The sequence below is a fragment of the Clinocottus analis genome, unplaced genomic scaffold, assembly GCF_023055335.1.
Source record: "Clinocottus analis isolate CAN_PGR_092001 unplaced genomic scaffold, fCliAna1.0.p SCAF_4, whole genome shotgun sequence".
Taxonomy (NCBI): Eukaryota; Metazoa; Chordata; class Actinopteri; order Perciformes; family Cottidae; genus Clinocottus; species Clinocottus analis.
In genome coordinates this window covers 8689401-8710083 of record NW_027176153.1, presented here as the reverse complement: position 1 = coordinate 8710083, position 20683 = coordinate 8689401, and the positions used below count along the sequence as shown (strand labels likewise).

The window sequence follows — 20683 nt, the reverse complement described above, 5'->3', positions numbered from 1 at the left end:
ACAAGCTGAACAGAAAGAAGAAACCAACTGATTTTATTGATATTCTTCAAAACATTTTTTTACACAGACCATAAATATGACAGACCAACTACAAGTGAGCATGACTTAATTCATTTATTCTGTTCAAGCGAGTTACGTCTTGTTACAGTCAAGTGGTTGACTGCATTGGTCTAAGCAGCAGGTAACAGGCTGTCGTTCTATCGAGATCTACTTCTAGATCAGATCTTTACCAGGGGGGACTCGCTGATGACGGGTACGCTGGCAGTTTAGCATCCACGGGCTGTCTGCATTCACAAGAGGTGGGTGAAGCACCCCCCCAGCGACACCTGCCGGGTGCCCTAGCTGTCTGTTGACGATGTGTAAGGGTGGAGAGAGGAGAGGCAGTAAACCAGGTGGACAGGAGGGAGTGTGTTTGGGAGGGGGATTCAGAATGGGATTTCACAAGGAGGAGGAGGAATGTCCATGAGTCTTTCTGGTTTTACTGCACATTCTCCATCATCTTGAGGAATTCTGGGAAAAAGAAGAGAGATGGGATGTTCCGGTTACAAACTGCAAATTATCGTTCCAAATATTTGCTGATTTTCAGTTTTTTTCACAGCAGAAATCTGAACATCCTGAAACGGCAGGTTAAACATAATTGTTTCATCTTGTTGGAGGGAAATGCTTTTACAGCATATCTTGTTTGATCAATTAATAAATCAGAAAAACAACAACTCAACAGCCAAACAAAGCACAAGTTATAGCTCTTTCTATAAATCAGGGTATAAATAATATATAAACCTTTCAAATAAAATTGTTTAATTGCTTGACATTCTTTGTGCCAGACACTGAAAATAACCGGAAACGTAACACCGTAACACATCAACCATCATCATCATCATCATCATCATCATCATCATCATCGTGCACCATGCACGTACCGTCAAAGTCCAGCATGCCGTCTGAGTTCTTGTCTCCGTCCTTCATCAGCTCATCAATCTCGTCCTCTGTGACGGGCTCTCCGGTGCTGCGGATGATCGTGGCGAACTCCTCTCTGTCGATGTAGCCGTCGCCGTTCCTAAGCACAAGTACACAAACGTACAGATGTACACATATCGAAAACCTCAGCAAATAATAACACTAGAAACACAAACATCCGATATCAGGTAAAGAAAACATGAGCGCGGCACTCGTGCGTAAAACCAGGCTCTGCAGAAGGACGACGTGACGTACTTGTCGAAAATACGGAAGCACTCCGCCAACTCTTCCTCGCTCTTGCCGGCCTGGTCCTCCTTTAGCAGTCTCACCATCATCACCAAGAACTCCTCGAAGTCGATGGTGCCGCTACCTGAGAGGGGAGTACAAAGGAGCCATGAAACAGACTAACAAAGGCCCAAAAGTGTCGTGCGGAAATGACATTTCCGCTATGGTCTTTGTACACAGTTTTACGCTCCAGATAATAAGCGACGCATGGATATAACGTTAAGTTGTTTTTGATCATGAATGATTATAATATAGTGATTTATATAATTCAAAGCAAAACCGATACAGATTGTTTTCTGATAGGGTCAATATTATTTCTTTGCGCATATGCGTTATAGTCTTTTGCGCACAGTTTTACGCACAAATAGTAAAAGGAAACACATGGAGATAAGTTATTCCCGATCATTAAAATATAATGACGTGTATAAATTAAAGCATAATCAAGACGAATTGTTTGCTTATGCGGGTCAATGTGCTGTCTCGCTCTCTCTCTCTTTACGCATGCGCGGTGAAGCAACGCCTAATCACAGATGTGGAATAATAAAAGTTCTGATTGCGCACAAGGTGGCCCGCTGAGTCGACGTCACCCGTCGCTCACCGTCCTCATCCACCTCCTCGATGATCTCATCCAACTCCTCTCTCGTCGGGTTCTGGCCCAGCATCCTCATCACCTGGCCCAACTCCTTGGTGCTGATGTCACCGCCACCGTCGGTGTCGAACATGTCGAAGGCGGCCTTGAACTCTGGAGGAGGAAGAGATGTAAAAACCGGGACTCCTCGCTCAAAATATTTGAAGCAACGAGAACGGTAACGAGCTTGCTAAAGTAACGTGTTACTGTTGCCTGTATACTCACCAGCCAGCATCTCCTCGCTCAGGTAGGAGCGGGCCTCTTGTTGCGCGTCAGTCTGGAAGAAAACACACCACTCACTTACTACACAGGCTTAATTGATAAATCCAGTGGAAACCACACATTACTGAGCCAACACAGCCGCAAGTTTTGTGTCTCATGGCCCATCTTTTTTTTTTTTTTTTTTAAAGAATACTACTAACAGCACTGTAAGTGTTTAAAACATCACCAAAGCTTAAAGTTACAGACGGCAGGAATATGACAGAATGAGTATTTACTGTGTCGGTGATGACGACATGCTTTTCACGGGAAGTGGTGGTGCGCGTCTCGAGCTCAGTGAAAATGAGTCCAGCTATTTTCAGGCTCAACACATTAAGATCTCTGTATATGGCTCCAGACATCTAACCCTCGGGAATCTGTCGCCTCAGCACAATCCGCACCTTCACAGCTGACACCCACCCAGCTCCCCGTCTCCACTTTCTATCACTAGCAGTAATATTTGCACTCGCGGGCTGACTCAAATCTTTTTGGTGTGTCTTTATTATGAACTCTATTGCAATAAACTACAACTAAGTATAAATATATCAACTCTGAAAAGAAAAGCAACGTAAAGGGAAGCTGTCAGATTGACATCTTGACCTCTCCAACAGAAGGAATCATCTTCTCAACTTAGCCGATAAAAAAAATAATACTTTTATGTCTTTATTACCCAATCCATAAATTCTCGTCATTATTTGCGTGATAACGACCAACTTTTTTTGTGCACGATTTATTGGTCTTACCATGTTTGTTGATTAGCTTTTCTTTCCCCAGATATCCAAGGAAAAAATGAAAAAGCCCAAAAGGAGTGGTCAATCCGTGTGCACCCCAACAGAGAGACTAGACGTCAAGTGAAGATTCAGACACACTTTAAACGGGACGGCCAGGTCCCGCCCCCTGCCTCTCACAGGCCTCCAGATTTAGTATCCTGAACTTTTAGGGTTCTGGGGCCACGGCAAGCCAATCACACTTTGGAGGGGAGAAGTGCCTTGTTTCTTTCAGTTGTAGGGTTGAGAAAGTAAACGAGGTAAATTGTGAGGGTTTTTGTGTGTGCATGTGTGTGTGTTTCAGGTTAAGGTGCAAGAATCAACAGGAAATAATGGAGCTTCAGCTTTTGGGGAGAAAGCAAAGAGAATATTTTCACTGCTTGTTTTGATTGGACTGAGATGACCAGGAGGTGGGATGTGAGGAGGAAGTGTGACATCCTGTAAATACATCCACAAAAAGCCAATGAATTCATTAGGTTGCCCCCTATATGGCCTTGATATCTCCTAAAATAACATTTAAAAATAACAATGCAATTAAAGATCTTAAGCCTTGTAATTATATGACAGTGATGGGGGAGTAATATTTTAAAGTGGGTTATGGGATTTGTGATGATAGCTTTTCAATCTGGGCGTGAAACCCAAAACTGGGTGAGAAATGCTGTGGAGCCGGACCCCCGTCTCTCCACCCTCCTTTCTCTCTCTCCCTCTCTCTATCTCAGTCTCCACCCCGTATTGCCATGAATAGCGGGCAGATTTTGAGGCTGAGAGAGGACAGGGACCAGCGGCCCGCTCACACTGCCCGACGCACTCGACCTGATGCTCCTTATACGGTGGGCGCTTCCTGGAGGGAAGGGCCCGAGGCGGGACACAGCAGAGGTGGATAGGATGCTGAGGAGGGGAGCAGCCGTGGAGGAAGGGGAGGGATGATGGCTTTTTGAGAAGTGGTGGGGGACCTACAGGCTATATACCCAGAGGGAGACCTGCATGTTCCAAAGGGAGAATCGGGTTTGTGACCGCCTCGAGCCTCTAATGCTGGCCGGCTGCTTGGCTTCATGAGGGGATGAGCCACTGGCGCCATTCATTTCTGTGAGACCGATGCCAGAAGATCCGTCCACGTCGATAGAGGCCACGTGGAGGCTAGTTGGAAGTTCAGGAGTAGAAGGAGATTAGACAAAGAATGTGTGTGCGGAAAGGTGTGTCGTGCTGGTTGTGTAGAAAGCGCATGTGCTCCTGTGTCGGTGTGTGTGCTCCTGTGTCGGTGTGTGGGCTCCTGTGTCGGTGTGTGTGCTCCTGTGTCGGTGTGTGTGCTCCTGTGTCGGTGTGTGGGCTCCTGTGTCGGTGTGTGTGCTCCTGTGTCGGTGTGTGTGCTCCTGTATCGGTGTGTGCGGTTGTGTGTCAAAAGGCCAAGCAGACAAGATTAACAACAGCATGAAGACATGCACGGCAGAATAACTTGCAGAGATGAACAAGGAGAAAGTGGATTTATTTAGAAAGCACAGAACAGGGTGGTGCAGGTATTAAGTTTGGAGAAGGAGGAGGAGGGTGGACGAGGGAGGAGGTGTTTAAGCTAAGTGGTGTAGCATTTCCGGAGAAGCGGCAGCTGCAAAAAGGGACAGCTGGTTCAACGGAGGCGAGTCTTCGTCTTAAAAGGTTTGAACGGATATTTATAGGATTTCTCCCCGAGTCCCTGGGTTTCATATGAGAAGGAGGAGGAGGCGGGATTGAGGGAACGGGGGTGGGGTGGGGGGATGTCTCAGAAACAACATAATATTCATAATTGCACAAGGTTGTATAGCATTTAAAGTTTGCTCTGAGCAGATCCCTCATCCAACAGGACAGCATGCTTTGTATGTGTAGTCTCTCTGAGGACAGGTAACCAAGGAATGTAGAGCTGGTCCTCGCTACTGGACGTTCTCCATCATCTTCAGAAACTCTGGGAAGACAAGAACAAGGTCAAAGGTCAACCAGCCAACCAAACCACCAACACACCAGTCCATCACACGATCAAACCACTGAACAGATTAACTGTGGGCTGCAAAGTGTGTGCGCGTGTGTGTGTGTGTGTGTGTGTGTGCCACCTCTATGTGAGTTTTTGGGTTGAAGTGAAATCATGAAGATCATGTGACTGCGATGCATAAAAGCTGTATATGATGAGCAGTTTTATGTTCTTGTTGCTTCTCATGTCTGCTCGTTTCTTTGCCTCTCTCTCTCTCTCTCTCTCTCTCTCTCTCTCTTTCTCTCTCTCTATTATATATATCACACCCACACAACGGTTTGAACCGTGGTCCAAATTCTAATATTCATATTCTTATATCTGTATTATACATCTGTTTATCGTTATGTACCTTTTACGGAATTTCAAATAAAGACTTCTGATTCTGAAAATGTTGTATGTGGTTCAAGTCTTTCCCTCTGACAATATCAAACATTATGGAAGGCACCGCGTAGTCCAGCGGAGGGAAGAAACTCTTCCGGCTCGATAAATAGCCTAATCTTACCATCAAAATCAATCTTTCCGTCTTTGTTTGTGTCTCCTTCGCCGAATATCTCGTCAATGTCCTCCTCTACCACCGGCTCTCCGGTGAGATGGAGGATTTCTCCAAACTCCTCCCGGTCGACGAAACCATCTCCGTTCCTGAGGATGAGAAGCGCACGCACGCACACACACACACACACACACACACACACACACACACACACACACAAACACACACACACACACAATGTATTAATTACAAACAGATCTAATTTATTAGTTCTCATCGATACCACCATCAAGACACATTACAAAGTCCTTTTGAGGCTGGCATAGGACTGCTATTTGAGGGTAAAAAAAAATCAGATACCAAAAGTTCAGCCGGATATAACATTTTTTTAAATAAAGGCACATATTTAGTGTCATTTTATTTCGTAAACATGGTATACAAATAGTGCTGACTTACACATCCTGCACATACAGAGCATAGATTCATTTTGAGTTGTGTGTGGTCAGTTGGGGAATGTCAGTCCCCTTAAAATGTATGTTCTCCTTTAAATTATAGCCATTTAAATGTGTTTTTATAGAAAAGGGAGAGCTAGTCTTTTTGAAAAACAATAAATCACCTAACACATGTATAAATAACACATAAAACAGGATTGCTGTGGAACTCAAAATGTTAACTGTGCCGGTATTAGTCTGTGCCTCATCACATAATTATCAATAACTGTACTGATCCTCTATTATCTCCTCGGACACCCCTCCTCCAGTCTGGTAGTGTTCATTTAAAAAAAATAATACAAATCATTTCCGATGTGGCACAAATCTGCTCACGCCGACCGTGTTGAATCAGAATTAAAACCGATCTTTAAGAAAGAATGAAAGAATAAATATATCAGTATTCCTGTGCAACTAGCCTAAATACTACAAGAGCATAACTTTATTCCTGCTCTGAGTTTTGATGTATTGGCACAGGATTCAAAGTCTGAGTGTGTGGCGCGGCCTTTTAGCTCTGAATCTGGTGGATCATATATATGTAGCTCTCTTTGCCCCCAAATGTTCCACCATGTTGTCTACAAGCCCAAAACATGTGATGAGCCGAGGAGAACGCAGAGTCGCTCGTGATTCTCTTTGATTTCTATGTAAAAATATAAGTGAGCGAAGCGTTAAAGCTCTTTGAATATTGTTTAGATTCTACTATGTACAAAATCATCATGTGAAGGGCGTTGGCTGCAGTGATGAATCACCTTCGGCTTTACGGAGCTTTATATAGTTTTAGCTCAATGTTTAGCCGTTGTGGTTCACTCTCTGGTCTCATAGTGTTGTCTTTGACTGCAGCATGTCAGCTGTTCTCCGTGAAAAAGCTCTTAAATAACCCCACCGTATGCTACGGGCTCAGAACCAAACAGCAGACAGACAAAGTCAGCCACTTGCAAAATAGTGGAGTGTTTAGCAGCTAAAGAGCCCTCAAGAGTTGGTAGAGACAAAACACAGTGAATATTGTACATTGGACTTATACGGGACTTCCAATAAGGGATAATGTTGCTCATAGATATAAAAATAAACAGCTGTTTGCTAGAATAATTTAAAGGTTGATGATTTATCAGTGTTTAAAATGAAAGAAAAAAAATACAGTTATTGCAGATTCAAGGATAATTGCAACAATTAACAAAGGTGAGAATGTATACAGTTCTAAAAGGTATCCAGGTAATCCAAAACATTTTCAAAATGTAGCTCATTCGGATGTGACGTTATCTGCTTCGTTAATAGTATCACATAATATTCATGAATAAGGTTTGTTGATGTTAAAAAAGGGTTCTGCAGGCCATAAGAATATTGCCTGCTCCTTAAATTTATGTGTTTTTCTTCACAGCACAAGAGGAAAACCCTGACTTCGTTATCACGTGGTAGTTTGTGTTTGTCAGTATTGTGAGTCATACTTGTCAAAAATACGGAAGCATTCTGAAAGCTCCTCTTCACTCTTTCCAGCCTGGTCCTCCTTGAGCTGTTGCACCATCATGACCAAGAACTCCTCGAAGTCGATGGTACCGCTGCCTGAGGAGAGAAGCGGAGGATGGGGGGGGGGTATCATTGCATGATGGTAATGATATCCAATGTTTCTGACTCATTCTAGGGACTAAAAGTGAGAATGTCTCAGCTTCTGCTGCTTTGATTTGTACCCGACATTATGGAAGTATAATACCTAAGAGTCATGCATTGCTTCCCTCTGGTTTAGAATTGATGCCACAGTGAGCGGAAAAATAAGTAATCATGCCTCTTCTTGACAGAAAAATAGAACCATGTAAAAACGAATGCCTTTTCAACTTGTTGATCACACAATGAGCTCACCGTCCTCATCCACCTCCTCAATGATGGCATCCAGCTCCTCCCTCGACGGGTTCTGGCCCAGCATCCTCATCACCTGGCCCAGCTCCTTGGTGCTGATGTCACCGCCACCGTCGGTGTCGAACATGTCGAAGGCCGCCTTGAACTCTGGACGAGAGAAGGAAATAGATCAAAATTGGGACAAATCTAAACTGGCAAAACAGAAATGTCGAAGTCTTGTGTTTTGAATGTTTGGTAGGGATGTTGAAAATAAGTCAAAAAAGAAGGTTCAAATGGAACAATCAATTGATGTAAGTACCAGGAAAAACTTTGATAAAGCCATTTTCATTCATTGATCTGGAACCAGCTTCAGTAGCGTTCAGCTGACTTATTGAAGTAATGAATAAATACCGAAGGACTGACCTGCAATCATCTCCTCAGTCAGGAAGGAGCGGGCATCGCTTTGGGCGTCAGTGGGCTTAGGAGAGGCGAATGGAAAAAGGTGGAAGGTTGAAAGAAGAGGAAATTAGAGAGGGAGACGGTATTATTCCTAATCAGCTGCATTCACGGGCAGCCACACAATGACGTGACCTTGTTAAAACATGATTGTGGCAGAGTCGAAGAGGATAACAGCGTCTTTATTCGCACTCAGCCACTTACACAATAACCCACATTTGGATTCTGCTGCTTCAGGTGCTATCATTGACAAAGCGACAGCCAATGACTGGAAATAGCTCCACGTCAGGTAAGACGTGTTTAATCCTCTGTCAGCTGTCTGCACTTGTTGAATCACGGTTCTCAAAGGGAAGCGCCACTCCCTTCCCACATTTAGGGCTTTTGTTTGATTGGAAGGACGTGGGAGACGTTGCAGACTAGAGAGGTTTTACATATTACCATATTTTCCAGTTTCTCATATGCATACACGATGCCCGATGACATCACAAGTTCACATTGCACTGCAGGTCGTACATCCAATAGGACACTTTCACGACGGTGCTAGCTTCTTGCTGTTAGATGTCTGTACACATGATCTCTACTTCTGTTCATCCTGACAGAGAGATCCTCCTCTGCTGCTCTCCCTGAGGTTTCTTCCTTTTTCTCCCCGTTAAAGGGTTTTTGGGGGGAGTTTTTTCTGAATCAATGTGAGGCCCTGAGACAGAGGATGTTGCATGTGTACATATTGTAAAGCCCTCTGAGGCGAATTGGTACTTTGTGATTTTAGGCTACACAAAATGAATGTGAATATTTGTTTCAATTTGTTTATAATGCAAACAAATTACATTTCCATTTGGAAACAGCAGAAACTCCCATCAGCGCTCGTACCAAGCATTTTGTTGAAAATGTTGGCCGGACTTGATCAAAGCTTTGCAATACTTTAACTTGTTGTATGCAGAATTATTTTAACTTTAGTTGGCATATTTTGGTAGTCAAATCAGAATCTGCAATGTGATGTAGTGACATTCATCTGTCGGGTAAAAGTATTAGTATGTTTGAGCAGCAGGCTATACATACAAAGGCTTTCTGGTCCTTTGGCAAGTAATTTCGGGTACAATGAGTGAGAATAGTAACATGATTCAATATATTTTACCTATAAACATAATACATCTATAGCTGTTCTGGACCATTTTAGTTATGGCCCAAAGGGCTAGGTTGACTACCTTGCCTGACGGTAAAGTCTGACCCTGGTGTTTTTCCCTGAACCATTGTGTATTTCACTGATGTTTTAACGCAACTATGTCATGGCAGGTGTATTACTGAGGACCCAGGACATGTGACGTAGTATAAGGAGGAGATTAGGGTGAATGGGGTAGGGCGAGAGGGTCAAAATCACCAGACTTTCACCCAAGAGGTCGCTGTCCAAGTCCCAGGTGAAGCCAGAAGTCAACGTTGACTTATTTGTCACATAACTTAAATTACAATAATTACATTAAACATTACATGCCATTAAATGTTGCCCAGTGTTGTCCGGGAGGACAGTAAATGAGTTAGTTTGCTCGTCCGCTTGACAGAGCCTCTTCAATAACCGCAAAATATCAAATGTCACACAAACCCAGTCATTAGTTCACGATAAAGCTATTTGGGAGAGGATTAGAGAGGGATTTTCTCAAGGTGAATGTCCTAAATTAGGACACTTGGAGAAGGCCGCAAGTCTTCTCACTTTACTCAGCTGCGTGTTTCCTATCTTTTGTAACTCAGATCTAAAGATCAAGCAAAATCACATCTGTCTCTAAACAAAAGGCAAAGAGGAAGCAAAAGAAGTTGGACGTAAACTGATGTCCCCAACGTTACGAGTCAGGAGAATCTGTCCATCCGTAGCAAGCCTCATAAAACAGCCAATCCCAAGAGATAAAACACAGAAGTCCAGCTGATCACCCAGCTGTGCTGCAGATGAGGTCTTGCTGGGTGACCGTGTAGCTTCACATAATAATATCCATCTTCTGCCACCTGGCTTTTATCCTCACCAGTTGACATCAAAGGCAAATCCTCAAAACTAACTTTCCACCTCGTTTCCCTCCATTGTTTTCTTACCATGGTGGCCGGCTGTGCTGAACAACAGACACAAGTAAAAAAACGGCAGACGTCGGGGAAAGTCTCCCTGCAGTACAGTTCAGTGGGCTGTACTCCCCTCCATAAGTACCCCCTCGTCCCACTACACTTTTCCTAAAAATGATCAGGATTGGGCAAGGGCCCCCCTCCTCAGACAAGAGACAGCCAATCAAATCTGACTTTAGTTTGTGCCCTCTTCTCCATCTCCTGACGGACATCCCCTTGTGTGGCACTCTCCCCAATCTCCCATATTTAGATAACAGACAAGCTTAGTGACATTTATTTAGAAAAAAAAGAAAAGATAACAGTGCAGGCATCAGGCAGCTGGAGGCTATTTTGGCAGAGGATCAACGGAGCATCTCACTGCAGACGGACACTTGATTTCATATGCTGCGCGACAACAGGCGTGCACGCTCACATACACACACGCACACACGCTCACACACGCACACACGCACAGATTAACACCTCCCAGCATGCACAGATTCTCTGTCCCCTTCGCAGTGTCCGCTAACACATCTATCTGCCCGTCTCCCTGTCCCCACTGCTGCGGACTTGCCCTTGCACTTATGACATCTGTAACTTAAGAGGTGTGCAAATGTACTTGTGATCCCACACAGCTGTACTCCTCTTCCACTGATTGGTTTCCCTCCCCGTCAACAAGTAAACAAACCAAACCCTCTCGTGTACGACCGGACCAGGGGTTCCCAAACATTTTCATACAACAGACCCCAAAACATCATGATGCCCCTCCCTCCCCCCTTTAAAAAAACATTTTTGACGCTACGGCATATGTTTATAAGTTTGTCGATTAACTTAATTAATTTTTTCGATTAACAACATTCAACATGCATTGTGATTGAGTGTCTGCTGAGTTCGCATTGGCTTGCCAGAAGCTTGCAACTGTAGATCAATTTCAGTAGCAGAGCTGCTACATTAGTCATTTATTGTTATAAATTATATTTTATCGTATTTTATAGACTATTTTGGTCCCAGCTTTCGGTCGCAGTGTTACCTCGGGGTTAACGTTGTAACCACAACAGAACTGCAAAAAACTACTTGGTTATGTTTAAATTAAGTACATTAGTTATTTTATTTCAGTTAGAGACTTTTGGTTTGGCAGTGTATCATGGGCTGCATCAGGAAGGGCATCCGGCGTAAAATCCCACAAGTTTTGCAGATAGAAAAAACGTTAGCTTAGGCTATTCTTTTTGAGGGGAATGTAAATGCGTGAGCCAAAGTTCATGGCAGCCCATTGGAGGAGATACTTTAGTTAGAACCAAAGGAACTGACAGACTTCCCTTGCGTGCTTCACAAAACAAACACTATAAATAGAACAAAGAATGAGGAGTTTTATTTGTGGGTTGGATGCACTCTAATATCAAATGCACATTCGCAATAATTTTTTTTCCGCTTCAGACCACCAGGTCAGCTGACAGACGTGTCAATCCCGGAGTCTCTGCTGTTCTTGGTCCACACTGGAATTTTAAGCAGTAAGGCTCTGCAGTTTCTCAATTCTTTCACTGGAAATCTATTTATGCTTGCAGCGAACTGTCTCATTGGCGTGGAAACAAGAGCAGCTGTGGTATAGCCGTCATGCCGAAGAGTCTGCCTTTTGGCAAGAGCTCCAGGAGGCCTACCCCTTGCTTTGCAAAGTACCCGGTAACGGGAATGCTGCGTTCTGCTCACGGTGCAAGAGTGGAAAGGCCGACACAAAAGATCCTTTTAAGAAGGCCAGTTCGCAAAATACAATAGCTGACAGAAATTATACACAATTGTTAGTAAACCTTAGAAGTTAGTAAACAAATACCATTTGTTTAGGGTGGAAGCAGAACAAGCTAGCCAACACTGGCTGGCAAGTTTTGTTTGCTTTTTTTTTCAAAATGGCCAAAGGAAATACAAGTTCCTCGTATTTGAGAAACATTAAACAAGGAGACCATACAAGCCAACCCCACGCTGCAAGCACACTACTTCTCCGGGAGGGAAAGCAGACAGGAGCGCCGGATTTGACCACTGTTATAAAGTTTTGGAGGTGAACTAGCTCGCTAAGTTCATCTCCAGAGCTGGCTAGATAGCTAGATAGCTAGATAGCTAGATAGCGTGTTCATCCCCAGAGCTGGCTAGTTAGGTAGTTAGCTAGCTAGCGTGTTCATCTCCAGAGCTGGCTAGTTAGGTAGTTAGCTAGCTAGCGTGTTCATCTCCAGAGCTGGCGACCTACAAAATGTTAAATTAACAAAAAAGGATATGCAACAACAAGCACAATCATAACAAATTAATATTTGTAAACAAAGTATTTAAATAAGACACAAGATAAAATGATTAGGCCGCTGTACCCTTCAATACTATCATAGTATTGATTGAAGATGAATGGAGAATGTATGTAATACCATTGCTGTCCATATGTGAAATCTGACAAGCTGCTGAAGATATTTGTAATAAACTTATGGAGAGGGGAAGTCAAGTAAGGAATTCTGACATTTTTCTTTTCTTACGAAGCGTTGTAAAATCTCAAAATAACTGGTAACTTCTTTTTGAAATGTTTTATAAATGATCAAATGCCTCCAGCATTAATGTCAGACAGATCAGGCGAGCCGAACCAACAACATTCATATTTCTTTCTTGCTGCTCAAAGGATCCCCTGTATGCTAGCTATGAGGCACAGTGTATTTTAACAAAAGGTGTTTCTTTTTTGATAAGTATGCCACTGTCTTATAAAGAATAGATCTCACTGTCTGAATTTAAATAGGGAAAAAGCAGAAATTAATCTGGTTCAGTTTGGCCCCACACCTCATCATTTGGTCTCAGCATTGAGATATAACATGTATGCTCTTCTCTTCGCTTCCTTTCCTCCCCCCTTCTCTTTTCTCCCTTGTCACATTATATCATCACACTCTACACCTTTTTATTCCTGCCCTCTACACACAACACTGCTTTCTTCTTTTTGAATCACCTTCCACTATTCTTTACGTTTTAATCCTCACCATCTCCGCTTTCCATCTTAACCTCCTCTCACCCCTCTCTCTGTCATCACCCCTGCCTTCCCCCTTCGGGCCACAGTGTGAGTCCGGCTTCCATGCCGTCCAACTTATGTCACCGCCTATTGACTGACAGCACCAGCTGATGCTTCGCCCGGCTCAAGACTTTTCTCCGTTCAGATGAGAGAAAAAAGTTTTGAAACATGAGGCAATTTCTGTTTGCAAAGAGAGAATGAAAGCCCAGGAGGAAATCCCTTGTTCTCTCTTTATTAATCTTCTTTATTCTCTATCTTTCTTCTCCTCCTCCTTCCACCTTCTTCTCCTTCTATTCCTGGACATTCCCTGGTTGAGCAGCTGAACCATGTAGACAAACACACCCTATAAAAGGCTGGGGGTATGCCGTCACTCCTCCCCTCCGGCCCTCTCTCCCTCCATCCTGATCCCTCCTTCTTGCCTCTCGTGCCTTTCGCTGCCCTTCTTCTGTCCCTTTTGCGCCTCTATATGCCAACAACCATGTAATTTTAAGTCAGACCAGTAGAGGGTGGTTCTGGGTTCTTTTAAAAGCGTTTCATGTCCAGCAGTATTCCTTGAATAAAAAAGGAGCACCTTAGTAGCTCTTTAATATACTTTGTAGTTTAACTTTCTTGAAGAAATTGTACTCTCTTGATTCTTGTTGTTCTGAGTTTGTACTCATGGTTGGATGCAATGTATTCATTATTCAAAATGCAAAACATATGTTCACGAATATACATACGGAAACATATTGTTCTCTTATAATGCCAAATACCCAGTAGTTGTACCCAGTACAAGGCGAGGGGCACTGACCGACCGTCGGTATTTGATGAGTTTCAGAGTTACACCAGGTTTTTGGCTGGAGGGTTGAGTGATGCTCACCACAAAGCTTGGACCAGGATGCAGGATGATCTCCCTCTGAAGCAAGAGAGAAAAGAGTCAAAACTTCTCCAAACAAAGCGAGCCTTAGCTAACGAGCACCAACACACACACACACACACACACACACACACACACACACACACACACACACACACACACACACACACACGTACGCGGCGACGGTAAAATACAAATACAGTAGTGCAAATACTACGTTTTGGTAATATTAGTCCCACTAACGTTAGCTTACTAGTGCATGAAGGTGTCTCCCTTGAGAAGATGTGCTCTCTGTAATTAAAGTACAGTTGCAAAATGCTGGCAAAAAGGAAACATGAAGGAATAATAATGAGCTTCGTTACCTTGCTGTTGCTGAAGTTGAAGTGGTCAGAAATGTTGTAGCTCTTGCTCCACAATTGTGTCGAGAGAAGCAGGTGTTCATCGGCACACGACGTTATAGCCTACTGTCATCTTTGTGTAACGCAACGGAGGTATAGCAATGATGATTCCCCCTTTGTCTGCGTGAAGGCTAAAGCTAACATCTGTGTTGAAAATTATGTTTAAACTGTTCATGGCAGATTGCTAAAAAGGGAAAAACTGCTCAAAATGACTGTATTGTGATTCACAGCAACATTTATTTACACAGTATGATTCACCAGGGACTGAATTTTGACCATGATGCTTTGCAGATCTACAGCAACATGCTGTATACAAGTTCTACAGTAATGTGGCCAGTACACAGTAATATTACTGTGAAAACTACAGAAACTTGTTTCAATGATAGTCTTTATGGTAATCTGGGCTAAATAAAAATGTAAGAGTAATCGTTATGAAAGTGTTTGACCTCAATAATCTCAATCATGTTGCTGTCTTTAACACGTTGAAGACAGACAGGGCAACTGCAACTAGCAACTTCACATTAAAGACACTTTGCCTTAGATAGAAAAGCTGTTTAAAATGTGTTATGTTTGTGGTTAAAATCAGTTTGAGGCAGGAGAGGCTGTTAGAAAACTCATCGACACATGAGGTGGTTTGATCTTTTCAGAATAATTATCTTCATGCTGCAATATTCAATATTGGGACATACATGATTATATTGTTCTGGCATACGAATATAGGTCAGAATGGGATCACAGTGTTTTTCTTGAGTCAGACAGTGTCAGTGTTTCAGATTTTTAGTGTTTCAGTGTTTCAGAAAAAATAAAAAATCATCACAAATTAAGCTCTCGCGTAAATTCAGTCGGAAGACCAAACTCTTGAAAGCCATTTACATCCGCCATCACGTCTCATGCATGCGCCCTGATGCGCTGTCATTGTTCGGGGCGTCAATCATGACAGCAGCTGTAGATCAGCTGGTCTCCTCTGACCAATAAGCAGAACGAGACAATGACGTCGTTAGCCAATCAACCCGCTGCTGTCTCTTTAGACATGACTGTCCCTCAACTTCAGTTCATTCATGTTGCTGTTACGCATCCCTGCATCTCCAACCAGGCTTCCTCGGATCCTCCATCATCATCATCATCAGCAGCAGCAGCAGCAGCGCCATCATCATCATCATCATCATCATCATCATCACCACCAGGTCTGGACTCTACGGAGGATTCCTCGTGTTGCTGATCGGGGCAGACGGCCGTCAGTTACAGATCTCCTGTAGAGTCCAAGCGTCAAAGACTCTTCACATATCATCTGTTAACAATAAACAATGATCCTTTCTTTATTTGACTGATCTCTCTTGATCAAAATGAACTTGTATGTTGGTGGTTTTGGAGTTGATAAAAAATCCACTAAGAGAGGAGATCAACAATGTGAGAAGGAAAAAAAGGAAAGCACACAACGCTTCAAATGCTGTGATTGATACAACGAGAGCATCATTATCGACAATATTGCACGATAACAAAGTCTATTTCATTTACCAGGAGGTAGTCTTTTAGTGTTCAACAGATGTGTTCTGTTGTGAGACACTTTGTTCAACAACACGTTTACAACAAGGAACATATCTCATCAACATGGAGACACAAAGGTTTATGTTCCCAAAGAAATCCCAGCATTTTGATTGAAAAAAGAAACACTACGAGAATAAAGTTGTAATATTACAATAATGTAATCATAATTTAATTAGGGTATTGTGATAATATTTTCAGAAAACAAATCTCTCTTTGCTATAATGTCTGCTATGCATGAAGCTATAGCTCTGCATTGTAACCTTCAGACTCACGATGAGCTGCAGTGCAGCAGGAGAGGAAACGGACCCGCTTCACATTGACAAGGGAATGAAGGGAAGTAAGGATCTATCAGAATTTTGTGTTAACATTGTAAAAACTAAACTATTACGTCGTCATATGACAGACATGAAATAGTTTGCTCTCTGCATTTAACCCATCCATAGCCATTAGGAGCAGTGATTGTAGTAAGATTAATGAATGCAAATAAGTAGGCTTAAGTTTAACTTTAAATACGTGTTGCAGAGATGGGTTGTGTAATGTTTACAACAATAGCAGCAGATCACTCACAAATACAATTGAAATAACTCTAGTATTCATCAAATGAAAATATATATTTGATATGAGAAACATAATTAATATGTCTCTCTTTCAGTATTGCGCAATCGCACGCAAGCACGCAACCCGTCAGTAATTGCCATGGAAACCGGACCGAGGCTACTTGAGGGCCGCGGCGGTTCTGGATCTTCCCTTTACACTTTGGACTTTGACACGAGCAGCTGACAGCCTCCTGTGAACCCAAAACTGTAAAGAAAACTTTGAGAGAGACTTTGAGAGAAACAAAACTTGTTGGCGAACAGAACTCTACTATCGAGAGCGACAGGACCCTGAAGGACTTCAGAGACATCGAGAGAGAGACAGAGCCCTGCTGAAGCGACCAGGCTGTGAGCTGGACGAGAGCTGTGCAGGTAAGACCACTTTTACATCAAATAATACTTTTTCTACTGTCAATGTATCCCTCTGAATTCTTAAAATTGTCCTCTGTTTTGAAATCAATGATTTCTAGGTTAAAAGTCTCAAGGTTTAAAAGTGTTAAGGTTAAAAAGGTCACTGAATATTGTCGAGCCTGTAAAATAATATATAATGCACAGAATTTCTTAAAAATTGCAGGAAATGTGTGGATTGTGGTAACAATTATCATAAATGTCCGAAACCCCAGTTATTTTGTGTTTAAGGTATCAAAACGTCGAAATTTAACATTCAAATTTCAAAAACAAAATGGCGCCTGAGCCATTTTTATGGAATTCTTAATACGTATGTTCGACACGTGACCTGCAGGTGACTCTGAGTTGGTTTGTTTTGACTGTGGAAACGTGACTTATTGTACAAACATCTGCTCCTTTCTTGTAATCATATTAAATTAATGATTTATTTAACATCTAACATTGAAATTCACTTTGACAAACTGAGAGATTAATGAGTAATAAACGAAAGAGGTGACTGTGGTCATGTTGGATTAATATCGCTATGTTTCACTGTGCGTCATGACGCTGTGCGCAATGTAAATTAAACACCTTCACGCCGTTTATTGCAAACCATTGATCGTTTTGTTCACACACTGAAGTCTTTTTTTTAACAAAATGTAATAACAACAATATTAACCATTAAGTGTCAACATGCATTATTTGCTTCTGATTCCCTCATCTGTTTAAACTAACAGAGGAAGAACTGCACTGTGTTTGATATTACTGTTAAATGTTTAAAGGCTCAGACTCTTGTGTTGTCTGTTGTTGTGATGAATATTCTGCATTTTCAACTTTAATTATTGCTCAATGTAATCCAGAAATATTTAATTTCATGTGAAATCCTTACATTTGAACCTTTCCCTCTCAGCTGGTGTGAACTACATCATGCAGCATCCTGGAAGAAGCCCCATCAGGATCGCCGAAGGCGACGCAGGTAATGAAGATAGGTTGGAGATTGCATTTATGAACGGTAATTTTGTGATTGGTTTTTGGGAAGACGGGGTGTTCATTCCAGACGACGACGAGTTCAACGAAGAAGAGTACAACGAAGAAGAGTACAACGAAGAAGAGTACAACGAAGAAGAGGAAAACGAGGAAGAGGAAGACGAGGAAGAAGACGATGAGGAAGAGGACGATGAAGAAGAAGACTGGGAGAGCGAAGATTCCGGATACAGCTCCTTAGGTGAAGAAGAGGAAGAAGAGGACGAAGAGGCAGTAGAGGCAGGAGAGGAAGAAGAGGACGAAGAGGCAGTAGAAGAGGAAGAAGATGAAGAGGACGAAGAGGCAGTAGAACAGGACGAAGAGGCAGTAGAAGAGGAAGAAGATGAAGAAGTGGTAGAAGAGGAAGAAGAAGAAGAAGAAGAAGAAGAAGAAGAAGAAGAAGAAGAAGAAGAAGAAGACCCTCTCCGACCCTCTGCCAAGAGGAAAAGAGAAGAGGACGACGAAGAGTCTGCACCCTCCTCGTCGGGCCGTGGATCCTCCGCCAAGAGGACCAGAGAAGAGGACTACGGAGATTCTGACCTCGGACCCTTCAGAAGATACTGGCAGTGGGATGAGGACGACGACTCGGACTGAGACCGACAGCCTGTTTGCTGCAGGATTGTAAAACCTTTATGTCTGGCAGGACTGATGAAGCACCAGACAGCCTTTCCTCAACCTATGGCGGGGTTGGCAATAGGTAGCACTCTGCAGCAGAGGTTTTGGTCCTGAAGAAGCTCCGCCCCCAGTTGTGTACTTCGGAGTTTGGAATTGGGAGTTTGGAAAAGTCAAAATTCCCAGAAACATCATTTTACTCTCTGTTTATTTGTATAGTTAGGTGAAGCTGAACCAGACAGATGTGCGGTAAAAACTACTAACGTTAAGAAAAGTTTCCAAGTCTCTTTTACGCAGGTATCGATGGCCGTGATACAGGAAGCAGCATCCAGCGTCTCCTTGAAGAAAGAGCAAAGGAGAAGGATGGAGGACGACAGGACCAGATGAAGAGCGGCGGTCGCCTTTCTTCCAGTGGGCCGAGTAAGTAATCCCTCTCCAGGAGTTTAGAAATATTAGTAATATGATTTCATCTTTGGAGGCCATTTAACACAACAATGTAAAGGTTTTGTATTTGAGTTCAAAAGTATTCATCTCTTGTGTTTGTGTCTCACAGGGCAGGACTCCTCAGGTCTCACTCTCGGGGCAGCTGAGGGTGGAGGTCAACTAACCCGTCATCCCGGGACGCCCCAGACCCACAGCAGAGCTTGGAACCCTCCCAGCACCCCAAAGAGTCAGAAACCAGTGAGTACGGTCCTCCTGCCCGTCCACCCCGACGCCACCAGCCGAGAGGACGAGGACCGTCCCGTCCCCACCAGCACAGAGGACGTAGTTTGTCTCCACCTGCTTCTTCTGTGCTGGGGGGTTCAGGAAGCTCCTCACACACACAGGAAGCTGTCAGCAGATGTTTCATCTGCTCAGAAAGCAAGAAGGAGACTGACGGTTCAGGCTGAACGAGAAATAACCATTCTGAAGGTTTTTAAGTATTTAATTTGTCACATAGAATACAGTATTTTTATGTGACCTGTATGTACAGAATTTATACACTTTATTTACTGAATGTCTTTCTAGATATGTCTTTATATTAGAAACAATATCATAATATTTCTGATATAATTAAATGTACGACAAACTGTATGTATATTTAATATATTTTTGATTTCCATTTGACTCGAATGCATTACTGTTACTGCTGTTAAGTATTTATATTTGTAATATTGTATGTTGATTTAAATAAAATGGAGGAACAGCCAGCAATGTGCAGTATAATTCTTCCAAATTGTTTTCAAATGAACTCATAAACAATTGTAATCTTTACTGATCGTGTACCAGAACAGAAGGTGATGATACATACATGTAGGTGCAAGTGAACAAGATGTGACCTTAATATATAAGGTGGAAACCATGTGGGAACTTCATTAATTAATCCTGTCCATAACACTGCTGTAGCTTGTTTATAAATAAACATCTAGAACTTACCAACACTAGGCATAATAAAATAAAGAAATAGAACATAACTACAGGGTGCATTTGTGTTTTTTACTTTGCAACAAACAGAAGTCCGGCCTAAAGAGTATTGTCAGGTACATACTGTCGACCGAAATAGATCAATGAAACATTTGAGAGTCATTGCAAGATATCAATCAACATCAATTAAATTATGAGATGAACGTTTCTGTGAATGTGAGACTCAGTCAATATTCTGTAAGTATTACAGTCGCCCCCTGCTGGTCACCCCTGAGGTTGCGCAACATGCTGGGGTTCATTTTAGGTAACATGTATGTGTTAATAAAGAGGGCGGGCTCACATTATTTTGACATGTGATCAGTTACTGAATGCACATTACATGAAGATTTATGAAATGAGTAATGTCCAGATGTTAAAAGGGTTAAAAGGCCTCATTATCAGTTTGTTTTCTCTTATATTTTGTGCCGTAAGCCACCATGACCACTAATAAGAATAATAATACATGTTTGTCAAAGTATTGTGAGATCCGTGTATTGCCTATAAACTACAAATGAATCCTACACATGGGAAACACCATTTCTCTGCACACACATGTGTGTTGTTGTGCAGTAG

General features: G+C 42.6%; 3 protein-coding genes across 4 annotated transcripts; 1 reads left to right on the top strand and 2 right to left on the bottom strand.

Moving 5' to 3' along the window:
• Nucleotides 1-95: 95 nt before the first annotated feature.
• Nucleotides 96-2982, bottom strand: tnnc2.2 (troponin C2, fast skeletal type, tandem duplicate 2). The gene is made up of 6 exons (XM_068597796.1): nucleotides 2872-2982; nucleotides 2096-2147; nucleotides 1841-1984; nucleotides 1213-1327; nucleotides 921-1057; nucleotides 96-510 (listed from the first exon to the last, which is right to left on the bottom strand). The coding sequence occupies exons 1-6, from the start codon at nucleotides 2872-2874 to the stop codon at nucleotides 479-481; spliced, it is 483 nt and encodes a 160-aa protein (XP_068453897.1). The 5' UTR covers nucleotides 2875-2982; the 3' UTR covers nucleotides 96-478.
• Nucleotides 2983-4359: 1377 nt separating this feature from the next.
• LOC137800204 (troponin C, skeletal muscle) lies at nucleotides 4360-10313 on the bottom strand. Its single transcript, XM_068597282.1, has 6 exons — nucleotides 10226-10313; nucleotides 8120-8174; nucleotides 7721-7864; nucleotides 7312-7426; nucleotides 5394-5530; nucleotides 4360-4828 (listed from the first exon to the last, which is right to left on the bottom strand). Exons 1-6 carry the CDS (start codon nucleotides 10226-10228, stop codon nucleotides 4797-4799), a joined length of 486 nt encoding a protein of 161 aa, XP_068453383.1. The 5' UTR covers nucleotides 10229-10313; the 3' UTR covers nucleotides 4360-4796.
• Nucleotides 10314-16793: 6480 nt separating this feature from the next.
• On the top strand, nucleotides 16794-19326 carry LOC137800980 (nucleolin-like). 2 transcript variants are annotated; one of them, XM_068598357.1, is made up of 3 exons: nucleotides 16794-17017; nucleotides 17943-19087; nucleotides 19221-19326. In XM_068598357.1, exon 2 carries the CDS (start codon nucleotides 17960-17962, stop codon nucleotides 18647-18649), a length of 690 nt encoding a protein of 229 aa, XP_068454458.1. In that variant the 5' UTR covers nucleotides 16794-17017; nucleotides 17943-17959; the 3' UTR covers nucleotides 18650-19087; nucleotides 19221-19326. The 2 variants fall into 2 exon arrangements, with proteins under 2 accessions (XP_068454458.1, XP_068454459.1); XM_068598358.1 differs by lacking the exon at nucleotides 16794-17017 and adding an exon at nucleotides 17201-17610.
• The last annotated feature ends 1357 nt before the right edge of the window (nucleotides 19327-20683 follow it).